The 20,026-nt window shown below is 48.8% G+C and overlaps 1 protein-coding gene across 3 annotated transcripts in view; it reads left to right on the top strand.

Moving 5' to 3' along the window:
- Positions 1-20,026, top strand: part of RNF213 (ring finger protein 213) — a 115,078-nt gene that overhangs the window by 15,514 nt on the left and 79,538 nt on the right. For all 3 annotated transcript variants that reach the window (XM_067022278.1, XM_067022277.1, XM_067022279.1), the window contains 7 exons: positions 9,246-9,761; positions 10,045-10,167; positions 10,752-10,927; positions 11,516-11,674; positions 12,068-12,270; positions 17,597-17,880; positions 18,707-18,963. In XM_067022278.1, the coding sequence (XP_066878379.1) occupies positions 9,246-9,761; positions 10,045-10,167; positions 10,752-10,927; positions 11,516-11,674; positions 12,068-12,270; positions 17,597-17,880; positions 18,707-18,963 (1,718 nt within the window). The remainder of the gene's footprint in view (positions 1-9,245; positions 9,762-10,044; positions 10,168-10,751; positions 10,928-11,515; positions 11,675-12,067; positions 12,271-17,596; positions 17,881-18,706; positions 18,964-20,026) is intronic.

Here is a 20,026-nt window from a genome sequence, read left to right as displayed (position 1 = left end):
CTGCTAACATTGAATTTCAGCTTTATTGTATGTGGCCCCCTACCCCACTTTTCCGTCCATCTTTTAATTTCTTGTACAGCTGTCTTCTTTGGTTCATGGGAAAACTTACCCCCAAAGCCCCACAGGCCATACAGATTCTCTTCATGGAAAAGAGCAGGGGGGGCCTGGGTTTTCCGTGGGAGCTGGGACCAGGCTGGTGGGGGTCAAAGGCTGAGCCTCTGCTGGGGCTTAGAGAAAACCCCCAGTCCCTGCAGCTGCCAGCGCCTGAGGTTATGGGCTCGTGTTCTGAACCCCGGTTGTGCAGAGGAAGCCCGCTAAATTTAGTCTCTGGTTTCTGGAAGTTCAAATCCTGACTTCTTTCATTTTTTATAGCATTTGTGAGTCTTGTGTATTTCACGAATAATATCAAAAGTGAAACTAGCTAATATATGTAATGCAAGTATTTTTGCTTATGAGGAAAAGCAGTGAGGCTTCAGACATTGAAGAGTGATGTTTGTGGTGTTTAACTATCAGTCTTTTACAGAGCGGTGACTTTTTTCCTGAGTAAGATGGCCATTGATTCATTTAACAAAGATTTATTTGAGCAGCTGCTGCGTGTGGGGCACTGGGTGCTCAGGTGTGAGGGGGAAGCGTGTAAACCAGGTGTGGTCTTGCCTCTGGGCTGGGTCTGTTGGTTTGTTAAGAACAGAAGCACCTTGGGAATTCCCTGGCGATCTAGTGGTTTGGACTTGGTGCTTTCACCTCCTGGGGCCGGACTTCAGTCCCTGGTTGGGGAACTAAGATCCCACGAGCCATGTGGCACAGCCAAAAACAAAAACAAAAACAGCAAAAGCACCTTGTAAATACAGCGGACGTCAGGGTGCCAGCACTAACAGAAAACGGAGAGTGGGTGGGTGGAGAGCCCCTTCGTGATCTACACAAACAGGAAAACCAAACTGCAAATAGATTTTCCCAGAAGGAAGGTTTAATATCGTAAAGGTGTATACATCCTCAGATGTATACATCCAATTAGCCAATTAATGTGTAAAAGTAGTATTGTTCCCAGTGGGTTTGTTTTTGTTTTTGTTTTTGTTTTGAAATAGATAAAAGACTCTAAAGTCCATGTAGAGTATAAATTGGCAAGAGTTCCTATAAATAATGTAGAAAAGTAGAACACTAAATGGGAGATTTGACATCAAAATGTATCATAAGCTATAAACATAGCAATATAACATCCTAATGGAGTAACAGAGACCGAGCAGGGAGGGTTGACGTAGAACATCTAGATGCAGATGTGAGCATTTATGGCAGTTGAGCACGTGATAAAGGTGGCATCATGTATCAGAGAGTAAAGTTGTGTTAAGTAAGGGGTGTTTGAACCATGGCTCACCATTTGGAAAAAAACGGTTCTTTACTCATACTAAACACTAAAATATATATCAGCTTGGTTGACCATTTTAAAGTAAAATACACCCTAAAAGTTCTTATAAAAATATAGGTGAGTATTTATAAAATTATATAGCTGTTCCTAAGGCTCACCAAAACAACCCCTTAAATGGTGATAGGGGTACAAAAATATTCCAGATTCTGAGTTAGAGGGGACCATTTAGCAATAACGTGGAAAAGCAGATGGCTAGAAACCATTTGCAACATGTGACAAAGGGTTCACAACTGGAATACCTAATCAGTTCTCTTTAAGAAATAAGATACCCACGCACTAACAGAACAATGGGTGAAGGACATAAAAGGCAGTTCCCAGGAGAAAGAGATAAGTGGGCAGCAAATGTGGGATAGTTCTGGAGGGGTGATCAGAGGAGAGCACATGCCCACCGCCCAGAGGCTGCCCTGTTGCCTCTCAGATGGGTGGGGTTTGGTTTTATTTATTTACATATTTTATTATTTTTTTTCAAATTGAAGTATAGTTGATTTGCAGTATTTCAGGTGTACAGCAAAGTGATTCAGTTATGTATATATTACATATATATATTCTTTTTAAGAATCTTTTCGGGCTTCCCTGGTGGCGCAGTGGTTGAGAGTACCGCAAAAAAAAAAACCAAAACAAAACAAATATGGTTATCAAAGGGGAAATGTGGGGGAGGGATATTTTGCGGTACGCGGGCCTCTCACTGCTGTGGCCTCTCCCGTTGCGGAGCACAGGCTCCGGACGTGCAGGCTCAGCGGCCATGGCTCACGGGCCCAGCCGCTCCGCGGCATATGGGATCTTCCCAGACCGGGGCACGAACCCGTGTGCACTGCATCGGCAGGCGGACTCTCAACCACTGCTCCACCAGGGAAGCCCCATATTTGTTTTTATGTTTGTGAGTCTATTTCTGTTTTGTAAATAAGTTCATTGGTATCATGTTTTTAGATTCCAGGGTTTTGGTTACATTAAAAAGAGGGTTTGGGCTGGTGGCTGCCGCCACAGGTGTGGTGACATCCACCAGTCTGCTCTTGGGGGCTGGGGTGTGGTCTGGGGTCTGCGTGATGGGCTGTTATCATCGTGTCACCCTTTCTCCCAATGGTTGTCTTCCAGGAACTGGGTCACGTCCCACCAGGGGTCCGTCTTGCATTTACTGCCATCTTTACACAGCCACACCTCCCAGGCCTTCCTGGTTCTGTGGGGTCGCCTACCTCACTGTGGTGTGTGCTTCCTTGTTCTTTCCCTGCTGACAGCGCCCTTCCTTCTAGAAGGCAGACCTGATCCATGTTCCCTGGGGAGGGCGGCTGGCACCTGTTCATGAGGTCGGAAACCTCCCACACCACCTTTTGTGATATCCAGAAGGCATCTGGTCACACACCTGTCACAGAGGGGTCCTCCTGTACCGTGCCATGAATGATACAGGAGCCCTGAGGATGCTGTGGCCCAAGTATATCTACCAGAGCCTGATATCTTATGCACCAAAGCTGTTAGAACATTGATTACCTTGACTTATTTGGGGCTTCTGTAAAAAGGAAACAACCTACTTGGAAGTTTGAGTATTTTAACCACTAGAAATCTTTTGGTTGCAAATAATTGAAACCCAGCTCTGGTTAATTAATACAATAAAGGGAATTTGTCACTCATGTAACTGAGAAATCCTCAGGTAGACATAGCTGCATGCGAGGTTTAATCTGGGCACCTAGATGATATTCCCAAAGTCCGGGTATCTCTCTGTGTCTTTGCACTGCCTTCCTCATGTCAGTTAGCTCCTTGGCCTCTCAGAAGCAGTCTCCACCACTGTGGACCTTTCCACAGTTATCCACTTCCCACTGTATCATTCAGGGGACAAGAGAATGCCTCCTTTGGGGGCTTCCAGAGAAGAAAGAGGAAGCGTCTCTTTCCCAGGGGAAGCTGTCCTCAAATCTCAGTGGGTGTGATTGGAATACATACCCATCCCTAAAGCAATCACTGTGGCCAGGGTGGTATAACGACCCTGTAGCTGGAGTAGAGTTAATCCTGCTTGAGCCACTTGGCTGAGAATGGGAGGTTCAGGGGACCATTTCCTGGAGTCGGGGAGTGGGAGCAGGGCGCCAGGCAGCTTGCGGGGCAGGGATGATCCAAGCACCTCTCCAAGGCTCCTGAACGGGTCCACTCAGGCTTCCTCAGCAAATCCAGGAATCGTGTGGTTCCCTTAGTAGAGATTCTTGTTGGACTTTTTCCTGATGGCCCCTCACTTCCTCCTCAACATTCCCTACTATGAGTCTTGGTTCCCTTTTGCAGTTGGCTAGCGTCTAATTGAGAGGCCGGCCCTGGTCCTAATGATACCACCAGTTGGGATAGGTCAGGCTGGGGCGTCAACCTGATCTTTCTAGCTGTCATCCCAGTTTCTTTTCTCTTGCTGCTTCTGCAAAGCCCACCTTATGTTTGTAGACAGACACCCCCGGCCCCCACCCCCACCAAAGCACTGCCCACATGTGTCATCCCAGTTCTACAAAAGCAGAAACTGAAACTGAGAAAGGTTACTTGGGTCTGGAGACGGTGGGAAGGAAGGCTGCAGAGAGGGAGCTTGGGCAGTGCCTGTTTACTAGAAGGAAGTGCTTGATCAGATGCCAGGTGGAAAGGTGACACTCCCCTCAGCCCTGCCGTCCTCCCTGAATTGGCAAAGCACTTCCTATTGAAACTGCACTCCTTCTCGGATTGAACTCGAACCCAGCTGCACCTCAGATTGGGCCTTGAACCCACGATCCCTGACTTAGGAGGGGACTCGAACCCACTGTCTTTTATTTATTTATTTATTTTTTTGTGGTATGCGGGCCTCTCACTGCTGTGGCCTCTCCCGTTGCGGAGCACAGGCTCCGGACGCGCAGGCCCAGCGGCCATGGCTCACGGGCCCAGCCGCTCCGCGGCACGAGGGATCCTCCCGGGCCGGGGCACGAACCCGTGTTCCCTGCATCGGCAGGCGGGCTCTCAACCACTGCGCCACCAGGGAAGCCCCCCACTGTCTTTTAATTGAAACTGCTCACCTGGTCTCAGGACTTAATGAAACTCAGGTTCTTTTGTCTCATCACAGAGATAATTCAGCATGAGGCAAAGCGATAGACAAAGAGCGAGTTTGTTAGCATAGGACACTTGTGACAGATACAAATGGGCAGACAAGGGAGTGCAGCCCCAAGAACAAAGAGGGCTACATTTTTATAATCAAAGAAAAAGTGGGGAGGGGAGAAGGCCACCTTCTTCCTCATTTTGGTAGACATCAAGGCTTACATCATTAGTTCCTCCTTTGATCCTATATATTGTCTAACGGGGACAATCATGGCACTATTTAAATCATATATGTGTTAGCAAAAGGATGGTAACATACACTAAAATATTGTAATTCATCTAAGGTTTCAGTATAGTGTCCTCTTTCACCTAGTTTCTTTCCCCCCCTCACCTATGCTCCTGTCTTAACTACATGAAGAAATGCTACTCTTCGGGGACCATTAACTCCCTGACTTCAAGTAACAAGATTCAGACCCCATATCTATTGTCTTGTGTTTTAACTATCAGGACTTGTGGCTTGAGTGTGCCTGGTGCTTGGATGTGCCTGGTTTTCCTTCAAGGTAGAGCAGATTATTGCTAGGTTGCTGAATTCTTTTGAGTGGTCATTGGCCTGCAACAGTTTCTTAAGCTCCCTTAAAATTCCTTTTCTGTCTTTAATCCCCTAGTGGGATTTCTAAACTAACTTTATTCTACTCTCTCCCTATCACTATCAGTGCAGGTGAAGGCAGAGGACCCCTGGGAATTGGGGCAGAGCTAGTGGGCCCACTTAGCCTCCAACATGTCAGCTTTTGTCAAGCAGCTTCACTGACTTTCTGTCCAACGAGTAAGTGTTCCCACCTGTCACCCCCGCATCCTGCCATAGGTACCATTTCAGGGTCTGCAGCACCACCCTCTGTGTGCTCCTGACCCAGTACTCAGGTGAGTGAACGAGGCTGGCCTGCCTTCCCCCAGACTGAGGTCTCCTCTCTGCTCTCCCTGTATGGGAGGCCTTTGTTCTTTTGATGGAAAAACAAACTGATGCTCATTATAAAATCAGAGGTGTATTCTGACCAAACACCCCCACCCTCACCCCAAGAAGTAGCAAACTGTTGTTTTTTCTAATTAATTCTCTTTGGGCAGGAATAGGAATAGCCTTTATGTATGCATATAGAGCTGGCGCAGTGTAGCTTTTTTTCTTTTTATAATGTTGTACATTGTTTTTTTAATAAATTTATTGATTGATGCATCGTTGCTGCTCACGGGCTTTCTCTAGTTTTGGCGAGCGGGGGCTACTCTTCGTTGCGGTGCACAGACTTCTCATTGTAGTGCTTCTTTTGCTGCGGACCACGGTCTCTAGGCGTGCGGGCTTCAGTAGTTGTAGTAGTTGTGGCCCATGGGCTCTAGAGCACAGGCTCAGTAGTTGTGGCACAAGGGCTTAGTTGCTCCATGGCATGTGGGATCTTCCCGGACCAGGGCTCGAACCCATGTCCCCTGCATTGGCAGGCAGATTCTTAACCACTGCATCACCAGGGAAGCTCCTGCAGCGTAGCTTTTGAATTGACGTATAATTGGTATTGAGTGAAATGCACAGGTCTTCAGGGCAGAGCCCCCTAGATGTTGTGCTGTGTGTACAGCCTCGTCACCCCCACCAGATCCAGAGACAGGACATTGCAGTCCACAGAAAGCTCGGTAGCATCCCTTCCAAGTCAATAAACTCTTCATTTTAAAAATGTTTTAATTAAATATTATGCCCACCACAAAGGGTATGTATAACATAAAGTCAGGATTAACTAAGTGAATACTCATCCCCTACCATCCATTGTAAACATGGGCAACTATTGGCGTCTCCTCCCAACCTCCCCCATCCGCTGCCCACACCCAGGGATTGTGACCCAGGTCTGTGCATGCGTCCCCAATCAGCAGTGTTTAGTTTTAGTGTGCATATTCCTGACTAATGTGGTCAGAATGAGAGACCACAATAATTAGGAATATGTAAATATGTAACAAGTATACGTATAAACTTGATTTTTGTCAAGGAAAAGTTTAGACTTCAGCCTCGAGCCTTGCTATATGGCAGGCGTGCCAGCAGCCTGAGATCTGCCAACATCCCAGTCCTGTCTGTAGACCCGTGAGGGGGCCGGGCACTCACGTGCCTCCGTAGACGTGTGTTGAGAGAACTCTAAGTCACCTGTGCAAAATCTAAATCTCATTCTAAGGCTTTTGAAGCAGCTTATAAAAAGAACAGTTAAATAGGGATAAGAAAAGGAGAAAGCAAGGTAAAGGGGAGAAAGGCAAATTGGAAATCAGAAGTCAAAACCTTTTGTTCTTGGATCTGATCACAGAGCCGACTGAGGGGTGTGGGGTCCCAAGGGGAGAGGAAACATGCTGGTGCTGCAGGGAAACACGGGACTTTCCAAGGGATTTATTTAATGAGACAGAAGTGGTTAGGCACCTATAGGGGGTTATGGGTTGTTCTAGACACTGTGGATGCAGCAGTGAAGAAAACAAGGACTTCCTTCCTGGAGGGGAGAGAAAATAAAGGCATATTTAGTTGACAGTGGCTAAGGAGGGGGAAATAAAGCAGATGCGGGGCTGTGAAGGTTTGCTTTCCTACTAAGGGTGTCCGGGTGGTCTGCTGAGGGGTGTGGGGCAGAGGACTAAGTGAAGGAGGTGTCTGGGGAAAGATGGAACCTGAGGCAGGAGGTGCCCTGCTCGTATAACTGGTGATGACGCGAGAGGTCAGTGGTACTTACGGATTCCAGGAGGGGGGCCACGTCCACAGGGCCCCGCGGGAGGGAGAAAAGGAGCCAGGGGAGAACGTGGCCCAGAGCCTGCCTTGTGGGGAAAGGCAGGCAGGTTTGAGCAGGTTTAGGTTTGGCTGGTTTGAATACTCTTTGTGGGCTCTGGGCTATAGGGTTGTCTAGCTGTCCTATACTTGGCCCTGAGGTGATTTAGGGCAGGGAATGTTGGCTTGGAGGGAGAGTTTGATAAAGGATATGGGGTCAGGGCTCTGTGTTAGTTGGTTTGCAGATGAAAGATCTGTTCAGAGAGATCCCTCTCTCTGGGAATTAGCTAGCCCTGGGAGGGGCAGTCTCTCCAGGATTAGCAAGCCCCCCCGCCCCCAAATGCCAGAGCATCCTAAAATACAGAAAGCAAAAAACAGGATTAATACTGGAGGCCAGGGGATGAGGTTAGCAGGCAGGGAGAGCCAGTCATGCAGGGTCTTCCCGGCCACACATACGCTTTGATTCTGGATGGGCAAGTCAGCATATGAGGCAGCCTGTGGCTTTGGACACCTTCAGACGTGTAGGACCCGGGAATCTTTGCCGAATGGGTGAAACTGCCTTCTTGGCCTTTGGTGGCTTTTAGACTGAACCTGCGCCTCTTCCCTGGGAAGCCTGCCAGTCCTTCCAGCATGCTAAAACCATCTGTTTTTAGTCTTTCTCTCCTACTAAACCATCAGCTTCATGGGGGAGGAATGTATCTTACTTTCTTGTTCCATGCGCTTAGGACAACGTTCCAGGTTCCTTGGTAAATCAGTGTAGAACTAAGCGACTTGATTTAAGCCAGCCTCCTCACGCTGAAAAAGGAGGAGATTCTGCAAAGGGCTTGGGGCTGTGGGGTCCGCACACAGCTTTCTGCTGGTCTGACCTGTGGTTCCCAGTGAGGTTTCATGTCAGGACCACCAGAAAAGCTAATGGAGATGCTGGGGCCCATGCCCCCAGGCCAGTCGGGTCAGAGTCGGGCACCTGGGGTAGGGAGCTGCTCGGTCCTCGCGCTTACAGAGCAGGCCTGGTCTGGCAGCAGCACCATGGAATGTAGAACCTTGGGTCCTCCAGACGTGCTGAGTCACCATCAGTGTGTTGGCAAAATCTTCAGAGATCTGTACGCCCTGGAAGCTGGGGACGTGACTGCCTCGAACGACCTTTCTTAAGCCTCTTTCTACCGCGATGTTAGTGGGGGTCAGTGTCAGGCTGGGAAATTGCCATCCAGGGTGGCCTGTGTGTCGTGTTGCTTGTTTCGAGCAGATGGGCAGGAAGTTTGGTCAGGATTCTTGGAGAAAATCTGGAAGCTGACCCAGAACAAGGCTGCCCTACTCCACGTGCAGAGAAACCCCGAGGCCTTCTGTCTCTCTCTCCCGGGGACTCAGCCCAGGCATGGGATGGGATGGCAAGGCCTGGGCCCACACTAGGCTTCAGGGGGGTCACGGGTTACTAGCATTTAAGGAACCAATCAATACTTGCTCCAGAGCAGGATCCCCAAGCGTGCAGGGCATCCAGACCCATGGGGTCCTCAAAGGGTCCTGCCACACCTGCTTCTCACAGGCTCCATCTCTGATTCTGACGTTGAGGACTCTTGCCATTGAGCAGGGATCTCAGGCAGAGGTGTAACATGCCAGTGCGGGTGCAGGAGGAACTACTTAGACTTCTGTTCATTTTTCCGTCTCTCTTTTGTACATAATACGTATATGGAGTATAATGTGTGGGGACCTGTACCTGCTTTCTAACATTTGAAAGCCATCCTTAAAGGATGTCCCAGGGGAAGGAATTCCATGTGAGGGTCTCAGCTTGGATTGGACAGAACGAAGCATGTGACCATCATCACTGCCCCCAACTTGTCCCTCAACTCTGTTCACCATTCCCATTCACTTTGTGTCTCAATTTCATTCTTTCCAAGGTAAAGAAATGGCAGATTTAACAGATGTCAGGTGGTTTGGACGAGCTACACTTGACGTACTTCAGAAATTGAAAGGAAATTGGAGGAAAACGTTGGTGAGAGTATAGTAAACCTGAGAAATAACATGAGTGTCTCTTTTTCTGTTTAGAGGAAAAGGAAAAAAAAGAAGAAAAGGAAGCAGAATGCTTCCACATCTGCAGAGCTGGATTCCTTGTCCCCATCCCTCTTGAGCTCCTGTAGTCTGAGTTCGCTTGCAAACCCTGAGCTCCAGGACACAGCCCCACCCCAAAGCCCAGCTCAGCCGGGTGGTCCCACCCACCAGACAAGCCAGCCCCCAAGTGTGGGCAAGACGCCGCTGGAGGCCGTGGGCCACCCTCTGCAGGGCCAGGTTGCCAGAGGAGCCAAAGCGGCTACGGGTGCCGAGTCTCTGAGCAGCCCAGTACCCCAGGACCAGACTCCGGGGGGGGCCTTCCCAGAGGGGAAGGACCACCACTCCCCGAACCGCACCAAGGGCAAAGGCCTCCCCACTTCTGCCAGTGACGGCCATCCTAGGGAGAAAGACGCTACTCAGGAGCTCCCACTGCATGAGCCAAAGGGGGACCACTCCAAGCCCGGGAAAGAGCTGCGGGCCACTGGGCAGCAGGCCAGGGCCCCTGCCTCCTGGGTGAGTTGTTAGGGGAGTGACGACCGGGGTTGGCCTGCTATGTCTCGACACATTGCTGTGCAGTGCGGTTCTGACGATACTTCACTGTCGGGGAAGGGTGTCCGCTGGGACTTACTTGCTCCCTGGGAAGGGGGGCTGTGGAAGGGGCTGCCCTTCCACCCCGAGCTGCTGACCCCTGTCACTGGGCTGGTGGCAGATGCTTACCCTTATGCCACTGAGTCAGAGTTTCCCTGTCCATTTTATCCTCTTGGCCCTGATGTTTTGGGGTCTTTATTTCTTCCAGGCAAGTGTTGCTGCAGCTGAGCCAGCTGGTGCAGGGAAAAGAGTTGGGAAAGAAGTTAAAAATCAGACTGAGAAAACGAAACAGCCTCCCACAAGCGTCCCTGCTTCCCGAGACAACCAGCAGGTAAAGCGCCTCGTTCCTACCTGGTTGGCTTTCCGGGAAGCCGTCCCCGTCCTTGCTGTCTGTCCCCTGCGCTGCTCCTTTTGGCCCCGTTCCTTCCACAGCTCAGTTGAATCATTTGGTGAATATGCATTAGGTACTGGGGGTGCAGCCTAACATTTGAAATGAGACCAGCTCCTGCCTTTTGGAGCTCACATTCTAGTGGGGAGAAAGACAAAGCAAAGTCAGGCTGTGAGAAGTGCCGTGTAGAGAAGTAGGGCGAGGGGCTGGGGTGTTGGAGGTGAGTGCCAGGCAAGGCCTTCCAAGGAGATCTGAAAGAGTGACAGGCGAGCCACGTGGCTGTCTGGGGACGTGCAAAGGCACCCAGGTAGAGTGTGGTGGACCTGTTCAGGGAGCAGCAGGAAAGAGGGGCCGTTGACAGTGGTGCGGAGAGGAGTCTTGGGAGGCTGTGGTAGGTGGACCAGAAGGCATTTGAAGGTTCTGAGCAGGGAAGGAATGTGACCACTCTGGTGGCTGTGAGAAGCATCCCCTGTTGGGGCAAACATGGAGGCTGGTCATCAAGATTGGGGTTTGGGTGCTTGTTCCAGGAAGCTGCAACCAAGGACCAGATGGGTGTTTCTGGAGGAAAAGCCGGTGAAAATGAGAAGGCCAAGCCGAAGGACCCGAAGAAGCCAGAGGGGAATAACAGAAATAATGCAGCCACTGTGAAAAATGAGAGGGAGCAGAGGAACCAGAGGGAGAGTGCACACGGAGCTAAGGAGTGGTGGGTGTGACCCGGCTTGGGGCAGAACAGACCTGGTCCCCACCCTGAGCGGGGGCTGGAAGGGGCCACACCACCCCAGAGGAGATTCCCACCTGCCCTCTTGTTGACTCTTGGGGGAAAGGGGAACACTCAGCAGGTAGGCAGTGGAGGGGCACCTGTCCCAATTCCTTGCTCAGTTGAAATGCTCCGTAATATGGTCCCTGGGGTCCTGGAGGCAGCACGGGCCTTACAGAAGTCAGGAGAGGGGCTGTCATGTCCCAGAGTACTCAGCCACCCACTCCTGCCACAGCCCTCAGCCCCTCGGAGCTGGGCAGAGATCGCCCCCCACCCCCATGCCCACTGTCCTCCTCCACTGTAGAGGGAGAGCCGAGGGCACCCACACGGCAGACAGCCTGTCTGAAGTGTGGACGCTCTTGCACTTTGTTGGGGTGTGTGTTAGTGCACAGCCAAGAAACAAGGATACTGTGTTCACACGTGTGCCTGTGTGTGCGTGTGTGTGTGTGTGTGTGTGTGTGTGTGTGTGTGCGCGTGCAGAGAGGTAGACAGTTCCAGATCTAATCGGTGTTTTCCTCCGTGGCTTTCCCCCAGCCCACTGAGCTCCTTGGAAGGAATCACAGTGTACTTCCATGCTATCATTTCAAAACATTTCCACTTCAACCCCAGCCAACACAAAGTATTTGTTAGAGGTGGAGAAGAACTTGGGAAGCCCAGATGGCATCATGATGTTTGCGAGATGCACTGCACCAAGTGAGTATATCCCAGTAGGCCCGTAAGGAAATGTACAGAACATCCAGTCTTTGAAATATATTGAAATCAATATAATGTGTGGGGGCCTGTACCTGCTTTCTAACATTTGAAAGCCATCCTTAAAGGATGTCTTCTTCCCTATAATGCACTTCTTCCCTATAATGCACTTATAGGGAAGAAGTGCATTATAATTCCCTTAATGCATTTCTTTGTCATACTTCACCTTGGCCCATTTTCTGTCTCTGCGAGAAAACCATGCCTTGTTCTGGAAGCATCCTCTCAGTCAGCATTGATTTATAGCTCTGGGTCTGCACTCCGTGCTGTGTTTGAGAAGAATGAAGATTTCTGGGAGATGATTTTTGGATAACAGGCTGGTGTCCTGTTTATTCACAGAGACCTACATGAGAACGGGTCCCTCGTTGAAGGCAGCACCATCATTTCTAAGCAGCACCTGGATAAGCCCATTCCATACAAGTACGTCCTCTCGCGAGGCAAGGGCCCTGTGGAGTATGAGTTCATCTACAAATGTCAGCAGAAGGAAGGCGAGCACGTGAACCGCTGTCTCCATGTGAAATCTTCCTTTCTGGGCTCGGGAGGTAAGCCTCAGGCTGGGCTCCTGATCGGAGCTCAGAAGGCTGCACATTCCTCCTGGGGATCAAAGGCTTTCCTTGGCCCGTGTGGGTCCTCTTTGCTTGGGATGGGCCCTGCCCTACCCCCCAGCTCTATGTTTCATAAACCTGAACTTGGAAGCATGTTTCTGATCAGGTTAGCTTAACCACCCACAAGAGTAAACAAGGGAAAGGATTTTTACTAAGGGAAAGGAGAGAAGATAGAGCCGCTGGGAAGTAAGGGGACTGGGGCCTAGAGGGGAGAGAAACAGGGCTGCCAGGACCACAAGCCCTTCCCAGATTTCCAAATGGCGACTCTGAATAAGACATCCAGCAGAAGCCATCAAGGGCTGTATCCACTGCCCCCTGCTGTCTGTCATAAGTGTCACTCTTCTATTTTCTTTTTTTTCCACTTTATTCTGTTTCTCTTTCTTTCTCTTGTCTGTTATCTAATTCTTTTTTCTGTGCTCTGTTTTCTACTCACTGTATGCAGTGTGTGTGGTGTTTGTGTGTGTGTCCAGTGTGCGTGTGTATTTGTGTGTGTGTGTACATGTGCATGTGTTCTATATAGCGAGTATATGGGTTCTACTTTTAGGAACTTGCTTAGATCTTCTTTGTGGTTGACTTCTTTGTCATAAATATTCCATGTATGCTCAGAAAGAATGGATAATCAATTTTGTGACTCAAAAGCTGTATGTATATCTATTAGATAAAGCCTGTTTAATATTAAAGTCCTTGTTTAAAAAGATTGGGGTGGGCTTCCCTGGTGGCTCAGTGGTTGAGAATCTGCCTGCCGATGCAGAGGACCACAGGTTCGTGCCCCGGTCCGGAAAGATCCATATGCCGCAGAGCAGCTGGCTCTGTGAGCCATGGCCGCTGAGCCTGCACATCCAGAGCCTGTGCTCCGCAACGGGAGAGGCCACAATGGTGAGAGGTCCGTGTACCGCAAAAAAAAAAAAGATTGGGGCTTCCCTGGTGGCGCAGTGGTTGAGAGTCCTCCCGCCGATGCAGGGGACACGGGTTCGTGCCCCGGTCCAAGAGGATCCCACATGCTGCGGAGCGGCTGGGCCCGTGAGCCATGGCCGCTGAGCCTGCGCGTCCAGAGCCTGTGCTCCGCAACGGGAGAGGCCACAATGGTGAGAGGCCCGCGTACTGCAAAATAAATAAATAAATAGAAAGATCGATCTGTCAACTTTTGAGAGAGATGTTCCAGTCTGTCACTAAGACCAGGTGCTTTGTTTATTTATTTATTTTTAAAATTATACTCATGACTTGTGTGGGTTAGGAGTTTGGATGGAACACAGCAGGGCTAGCTGGTTTCTGCTCTCTGATGTCTGAGGCCTCAGCTAGGAAGGCCTGAAAGCTGGGAGTGATTTGCTGGCTGGGCTTTGGAATCATCTGGAGGGGTCTTTGCAGTTAATGCTGCCCGTGGCTGGGACCCCTGTTGGGCTGACAGCGATTGAGGTCGGTGGGGCAGGTGCTTGGTTATTTTGAACTGGCCCAAAGAGACAGAGAAGAAACTAGAGTCATGCTGTCTTATTAAATGTGCCCAAGTGTTGACTCGATCGCCTCCAAAAGACTCTATTCTGTATGGGCTGACCAAAGAACAGAGCCCTGTGATACTTTCTGGTTTTGCCCTGTACTTGCTGGATGATCCAAACTAGTTGTTTCCATGCTTGAGGTGACCCCTCATCACACAAGAGCTGATGCTGATCTAATCTTGCCCAAGGAGGTGGTGGTGATTTGGGATAGCAGGTCCCATTTGCTCTTATTTAAGAAGCACTGCCTTAGTCACTTCAGATTATATCTGGCTGGGTCCTGGTACTCAAGCTGTCAAACCAGATAGAGATGCACTTTTTAACACAATCATTTTAAAGTCCATTAAAAAGATTTTCTTTCTCTTTCTTCCTTTCTTCCTTCCTTCCTTCCTTTCTTTTTTTCTTTTTCTCTCTCTTTCATTGAAGTATAGTTAGTTGTGTTAGTTTCAGGTGTACAGCAAAGTGATTCAGTTATATATATATACTTTTTCAGATTATTTTCCGTTATAGCTTATTATAAGATATTGAATATAGTTTCCTGTGCTATACAGTAAATCCTTGTTGCTTATCTATTTTACATGCAGTAGTGTATATCTCTTAATCCTATACTCCTAACTTATCCTTTCCCCCCTCACTTTCTCTTTTGGTAACCATGTTTGTTTACTATGTCTGTGAGTCTGTTTCTGTTTTGTAAATAAATTCATTTGTATTATCTTTTCGATTCCACATACAAGTGATATCATATAATATTCTTCTTTCTCTGTCTGACTTACTTCACTTAATATGATATTCTCTAGGTCCATCCACTTGCTTCACATGGCAATATTTTGTTCTTTTTTAATGGCCGAGTAATATTCCATCACATATATATATATATATATATATATATATATATATATATATATATATATATATATATAATGTTTTCTTTATCCATTCATCTGTTGATGGACACTTAGGCTACTTTCATGTCTTGGCTATTGTAAATAATGCAGCAGTGAACATTGGGGTGCATGTATCTTTTCGAAATAGAGTTTTCATCTTTTCTGGATATGTGCCCAGGAGTGGGATTGCTGGATCATATGGTAGCTCTATTTTTAGTTTTTTCAGGATCCTCCATACTGTTTTCCATAGTGGCTGCACCAGTTTACATTCCCATCAGCAGTGTAGGAGGGTTCCCTTTTTTCTACACCCTCTCCGGCATTTATTTGTAGACTTTTCGATGACGGCCATTCTGACCAGTGTGAGGTGATATCTTATTGTAGTTTCGATTTGCATTTCTCTAATAATTAGTGATGTTGAGCAGCTTTTCATGTGCCTCTTGGCCATCTGTATGTCTTCTTTGGATAAATGTCTGTTTAGGTCTTCTGCCCATTTTTTGACTGGGTTGTTTTTCTTTTAATATTGAGTTGTATGAGCTGTTTGTCATTAAACAGATTTTTAGGTTGTAGAGTAACTCAGAATTGCCAAGTAACTTTATTTTCAGATGCTTTCTTAATCGTGATATTGTTCTAGTGTTTTTCAATAATTATACTTTGCAAGCTTTTTAAAAAAATGAGTGTTAAAGCTTTTTTCCTTATTGTTGCACAGGCACTTTAACTGCCTACTTCTTGGTGTGTGCCGTTCTATTTAGATGCCCTGTTGGTAGGTTGACATTGGAGCTCCCTGGGAGACGGTACTCTGGTCAGTTAGGTTAAATCAGGAGTTTTAAGCAGTAAGGAGGTGAGTCATAGTAACCAATGGAAGGCCTGATGGGAAGGCCAGGGAGGGCCTTCGTTGGCTTCCAAGGGTCTGGAGGTCACTGCTTGAACCCAGGTGGGGAAGTGCCCCAGCCCCTGACATCATCAATGCAGGTGATTTGGGAGGAGTGTCTGGAAGGCACTCTTGTTGATTGACAGAAGTTTTGTGCTTTGTTTTATTTGGTGTGGTAGTAGTTTATGTTAAATAAATGTAGTTTTTATTAATCCCAGTAAACAGAGAGAGAGATGACTTCCCTCCCCTCTTCCTCCTTCTAAGCCTCCTGTGAGCGCTCTCATTGGTAGAACCCACTGTGGCAAGGCGGGCAGAATGGAGGTTCTGGGCTCCAGCCCTGTGACATGGGGGAGACCCAGATGGCAGATGTGTGTGCTGGTGGCAGAAACAGCCATGACTAGCACTGTCCCTTCCAGTGCCTTTTTCCTTGTGCTGTGTTTTGCCTGAAACTGATTCTGCTGTGTCTGCATTCCTTGCCTACCCTCTTAGCCTCTTTGCTTTTGTCCCAACTCTTGCTGTTTGCTCTCAAATTCAACTCTTGCAGCCCCGTCTCTGTTTCGCTGGACTGTTGTTGGTTTGTTTCTTTTTTTCTTTCCATTCAATGTAATCATTTTTTTTTCTTTTGTCCGTGCCGCATGGCTTGCGGGATCTTAGTTCCCAGACTGGTAATCAAACCTGTGCCCCGTGCAGTGGAAATGCAGAGTCCTAACCACTGGACCACCAGGGAATTCCCAATCTAATCATCTTTAATGGGTGAATTTAGCCCATTGGCATGAATTGAGATTGTCACTGGAAGACTCACTTTTGACAAATAATCATGTCTTTTCTCTCTACCTTGTTTCTTTGTTCTTTTTTGTACTTTTTCTAACTTTTGGATTTTCTTTCTCTTTTCTCTGGGGGTTTGGAACTTAAATATTTTATTTCTGTTCTTCTAGTAGATTCTTCAAGACCAAGACCATCAGTGTCCCTCCTGTCCCACCGTCCCAGGGTCAAGGGTATCCCATGCCCAGGACACTGATTGGCGCTCCCTTCACCTCCACGGCACTGGCCATCCCAGGCCAGCAGCTCTCACTCACCTTTTGTCTGGAAGAGCGTTTCTATAAAACTGAGAGAGAGCCATTGTGTCCCCCACCTGTGAGGGACATATGGAGCAGGAAAAGCTTCCATAGGAGGTGATGCCTGAGGTCAGATCCAAACAGTGATTCCAAGTTATCCCTGGGCAGGGCCAGGATGGGGCAGGGATGGGTGAGTGGGGACTTGCAGCAAAGATAGCAGACTGCACACTGAGGAGCAGGAAGCCTGTTCAGAGGCTGGACTTTCTGATGTTCATGGCTATTTTTATGCACTTGTGTTGCCTCTGGTGCCTTACTGACCTCTTTGCCTTCTAATTATTTGACAGGTGATTTTCCTGGGTTTTCTAGGTCTGTACTCATATCATTTCAGCCGGTTATAAGAGCAGCCATGGGTTCAGCCCTTGTCCCATGTTGAGGGCTGTTTTGTCTGCCATGTGACCTGTACTGTCCTTCATGGAGTGGGCACCACGGTTCCCAGGACAGAGGAAATGAGCAATTGCACCAAGTAACGTACCAAAATGGTGCACAAGTGCTAGTGAGTGATGCAGTTTCAGTATGAAATTTTTGACCTCTGTGTGGTCATTTTCTAAGGAACTCATGTACCAATTGTGCTGAACCATCTAGTTCGACAAAGACATGTTTCAAGTATTTTCAGGGCAGCTGAATTGTGTGCCTCACTCAATTCACTGTAGGGTGTCCAGGTTACTTGTCCTAAACAGCCGTGCTCCACCCAGGGGCCAGGCCCCATGTTGTTTATCTGTGGATGGGTACCTGGATGGAGCAGGTGTTGGCTGCCTTCCGTTTACCACGTTCTGTGGCATTCCTGTCTTTCTTCCCTTCCTTGGCTCCTTCATCCTATTTCTTGTGGTCAAGATCAGCCTTCCAGGGTGGAGTATCCAGGTCTAGTGGGTTTTGATGCTCCTAAGTTTAACATTGCTTTTTTAATCTTAGACTGGCACCAGTACGATGATATAATTTGTAGGAAGTCCCCTGGGAAGTTCCAGAAATTGGTGAATTATGTAACAGATGGTACAAGGAAAGACTTGGTGAAAGGGAAGCAGATCGCGGCTGTGATCATGCTGGACCGCATCTTCAGCATCCTCAAGACCTGGAATGCCATCAATTTAAAGAACTTTTTCACCCAGTTCCAGCAGTTTTATTCTGTCATTCGGGTGCCCATGATCTATGAAGGAGAGGAACAGCTGTGGAGCACTCTGCAGTATGAAGAGAAGGAGGTACCAGGTCTCAGGGGTGTCAGCAACAGCTCCCTTCTCTATTTCCTGGGCACTCAGCATCACCCCACCTCCTAATGGCCAGATGACCCCTAGAATCCCTGGACCAGGTGGATGGGGGCAGGATATTTCAGTCCCTTTTCTCCTAGTGACACCTCTAGGGAATTCTTTGTCTTCCCCATTTTCTTCCTCCTCCCACCTCCTCACCTGGCTCCATCTCCACCACTGGTCCCACCTCCTCACCTGCCCCCCTCCACCACTGGTCCCACCTCCTCACCTGCCCTCCCCCACTGGTGCCACCTCCTCACCTGCCCTCCCCCACTGGTCCCACCTCCTCACCTGCCCTCCCCCACTGGTCCCACCTCCTCACCTGCTCCCCTCCACCAATGGTCCCACCTCCCCACCTGCCCTCCCCACCTGCCCTCCCCACCCACTGGTCCCACCCCCTCACCTGCCCTTCCCCTCCACCACAAGAAGGCTGGCGCCCTTCACTGCATCTCCACCTGCTCTGTGGTATGGCTTAGGTGTTTTTGAGACAGACCTGGAGCCACACCTGAGATGACCAGTATACCCTTCTAAGGCTCAGGACCCCCACTTGATAGCCCCTCCATCATGCTGAGGCCTCTGGACGTACCACTGGTGGTGCCTCCCAAAGACCCAGGGCAAGGGGGATGCTCAGGGTTTAGTGGGGAGGCAGGCAGTGGGTGACCCCTCCACAGAGGCTTCCCTGCCCAGCTGATGGGGAAGTAAGCATAGTGATGGGCTGCTCCTGACACCTCTGGCGGGTTTAATGCCATGGTTCTGTATCTTCCTTTTCTCCTGGGCGCAGGTGAGAAAGCACCTGTGGGAATGTTTGGCAAAGAAAATGGCACCATTTCTGGAAATGAGTGGGGACCCTCTGCCTGAAGACTGCCCAGTGAGGAGTAAATTGAGAATGGGCCTGATTATCCTTTTCTCAGTGGAAAAATTTAACTTTGTCTTATCGGAAAGTGACCTGGGCTCACTCTGTTATCTCCTTTGCTCGAATGCCAGTTCACCAGATGCCCTTCGCAAGGATCTGATCCACATCCTTGAAACATCTCAGAGGTAGTGTGTGTGTGTGTGTGTGTGGGGGGGGGGTGTGGGTGTGGGTGTGGGTGTGGGTGTGTGTGTATAAAGATTTTCTAGCTCTCTAATGGTTTTTATCTGATTATAAAAGTAAGTGCTTGTCAGAGAATGGATGAAAACATGCAAGAAATAAAAACTACCTGTAATTTTACTACTCACTGCTGTCATTTCAGTGTTTATCCCGCTAGCCTTTTTCTAGCCTATGTACTATTTTTCATTTTATTACATATTCTCTTGAATACCCTGCTTTTGAGCAGCTTTAAGATGTATCATGACTCAGCCCCACGTGTGTGTATTTGGGGGGGTGGTCATGGTAAGACAACGAAGCCGGACTCGAGGATGTTTATGTAAGTACTGTGGGTGCCCTCCCCGTGGCCTCTGCAGCTGCCGTGCCCAGTTCACGAGCCAGAGGTTCACTGCGCTGGGCCTGGAGCACTCGTGGTGTGGAGACCACGGCCTGGCCTGAAGGCACTCACATTTCACTGGGTGGAGGCGCCGCCCCAGAACCCTCTGATGCTCCCACGGTCTTTTTTCTGGAGCTGTTTGAATTGAACTCGAGGGTAAGATTGTGCAGCCTTCTCTGAGCAGTCAGTCTTATGGGACACCTGCCTTGTGGTTTTACAAATTTAAAGCACCCAGTTAAACCCCGTTCATTTTGAAAGAGAGAAGAAATATTGGCAAATGTCCAAGTGTTCCCAGGTCTTAAGAAACATCCATGTTTTGTGATTGTAGGGAACATGCCATGTATTATTTATAAGCTCCTTCCTAACATGTTAAAAGTTGCTTTATATGTAGATTTACTGTTGCCAGATGACCTGGGTTCAAGCCCCAGCTCAGGCACAGGGGGCCTTGTGTAGATCACATGCCTCTCTGAACCTCTGTCTCCTCCACTGTCAAGGAGGATGGAAGGATGCCACCAGGAGTTTGCTCTGGTGCTTCGAAAGGGCCAGTTCAGTGCCTGATGCTTTTTGGGGGTGCCGAGGGGGCTCCTGAGGTTTCTCCCTGATTTGGTCACTCTGTGCTCAGACACCCGGCGTGCTCT

This window comes from Kogia breviceps, chromosome 19 (assembly GCF_026419965.1).
Source record: "Kogia breviceps isolate mKogBre1 chromosome 19, mKogBre1 haplotype 1, whole genome shotgun sequence".
Taxonomy (NCBI): Eukaryota; Metazoa; Chordata; class Mammalia; order Artiodactyla; family Physeteridae; genus Kogia; species Kogia breviceps.
The sequence above is the reverse complement of the archived record's forward strand: the minus strand, read 5'-3'. Positions and strand labels throughout refer to the sequence as shown.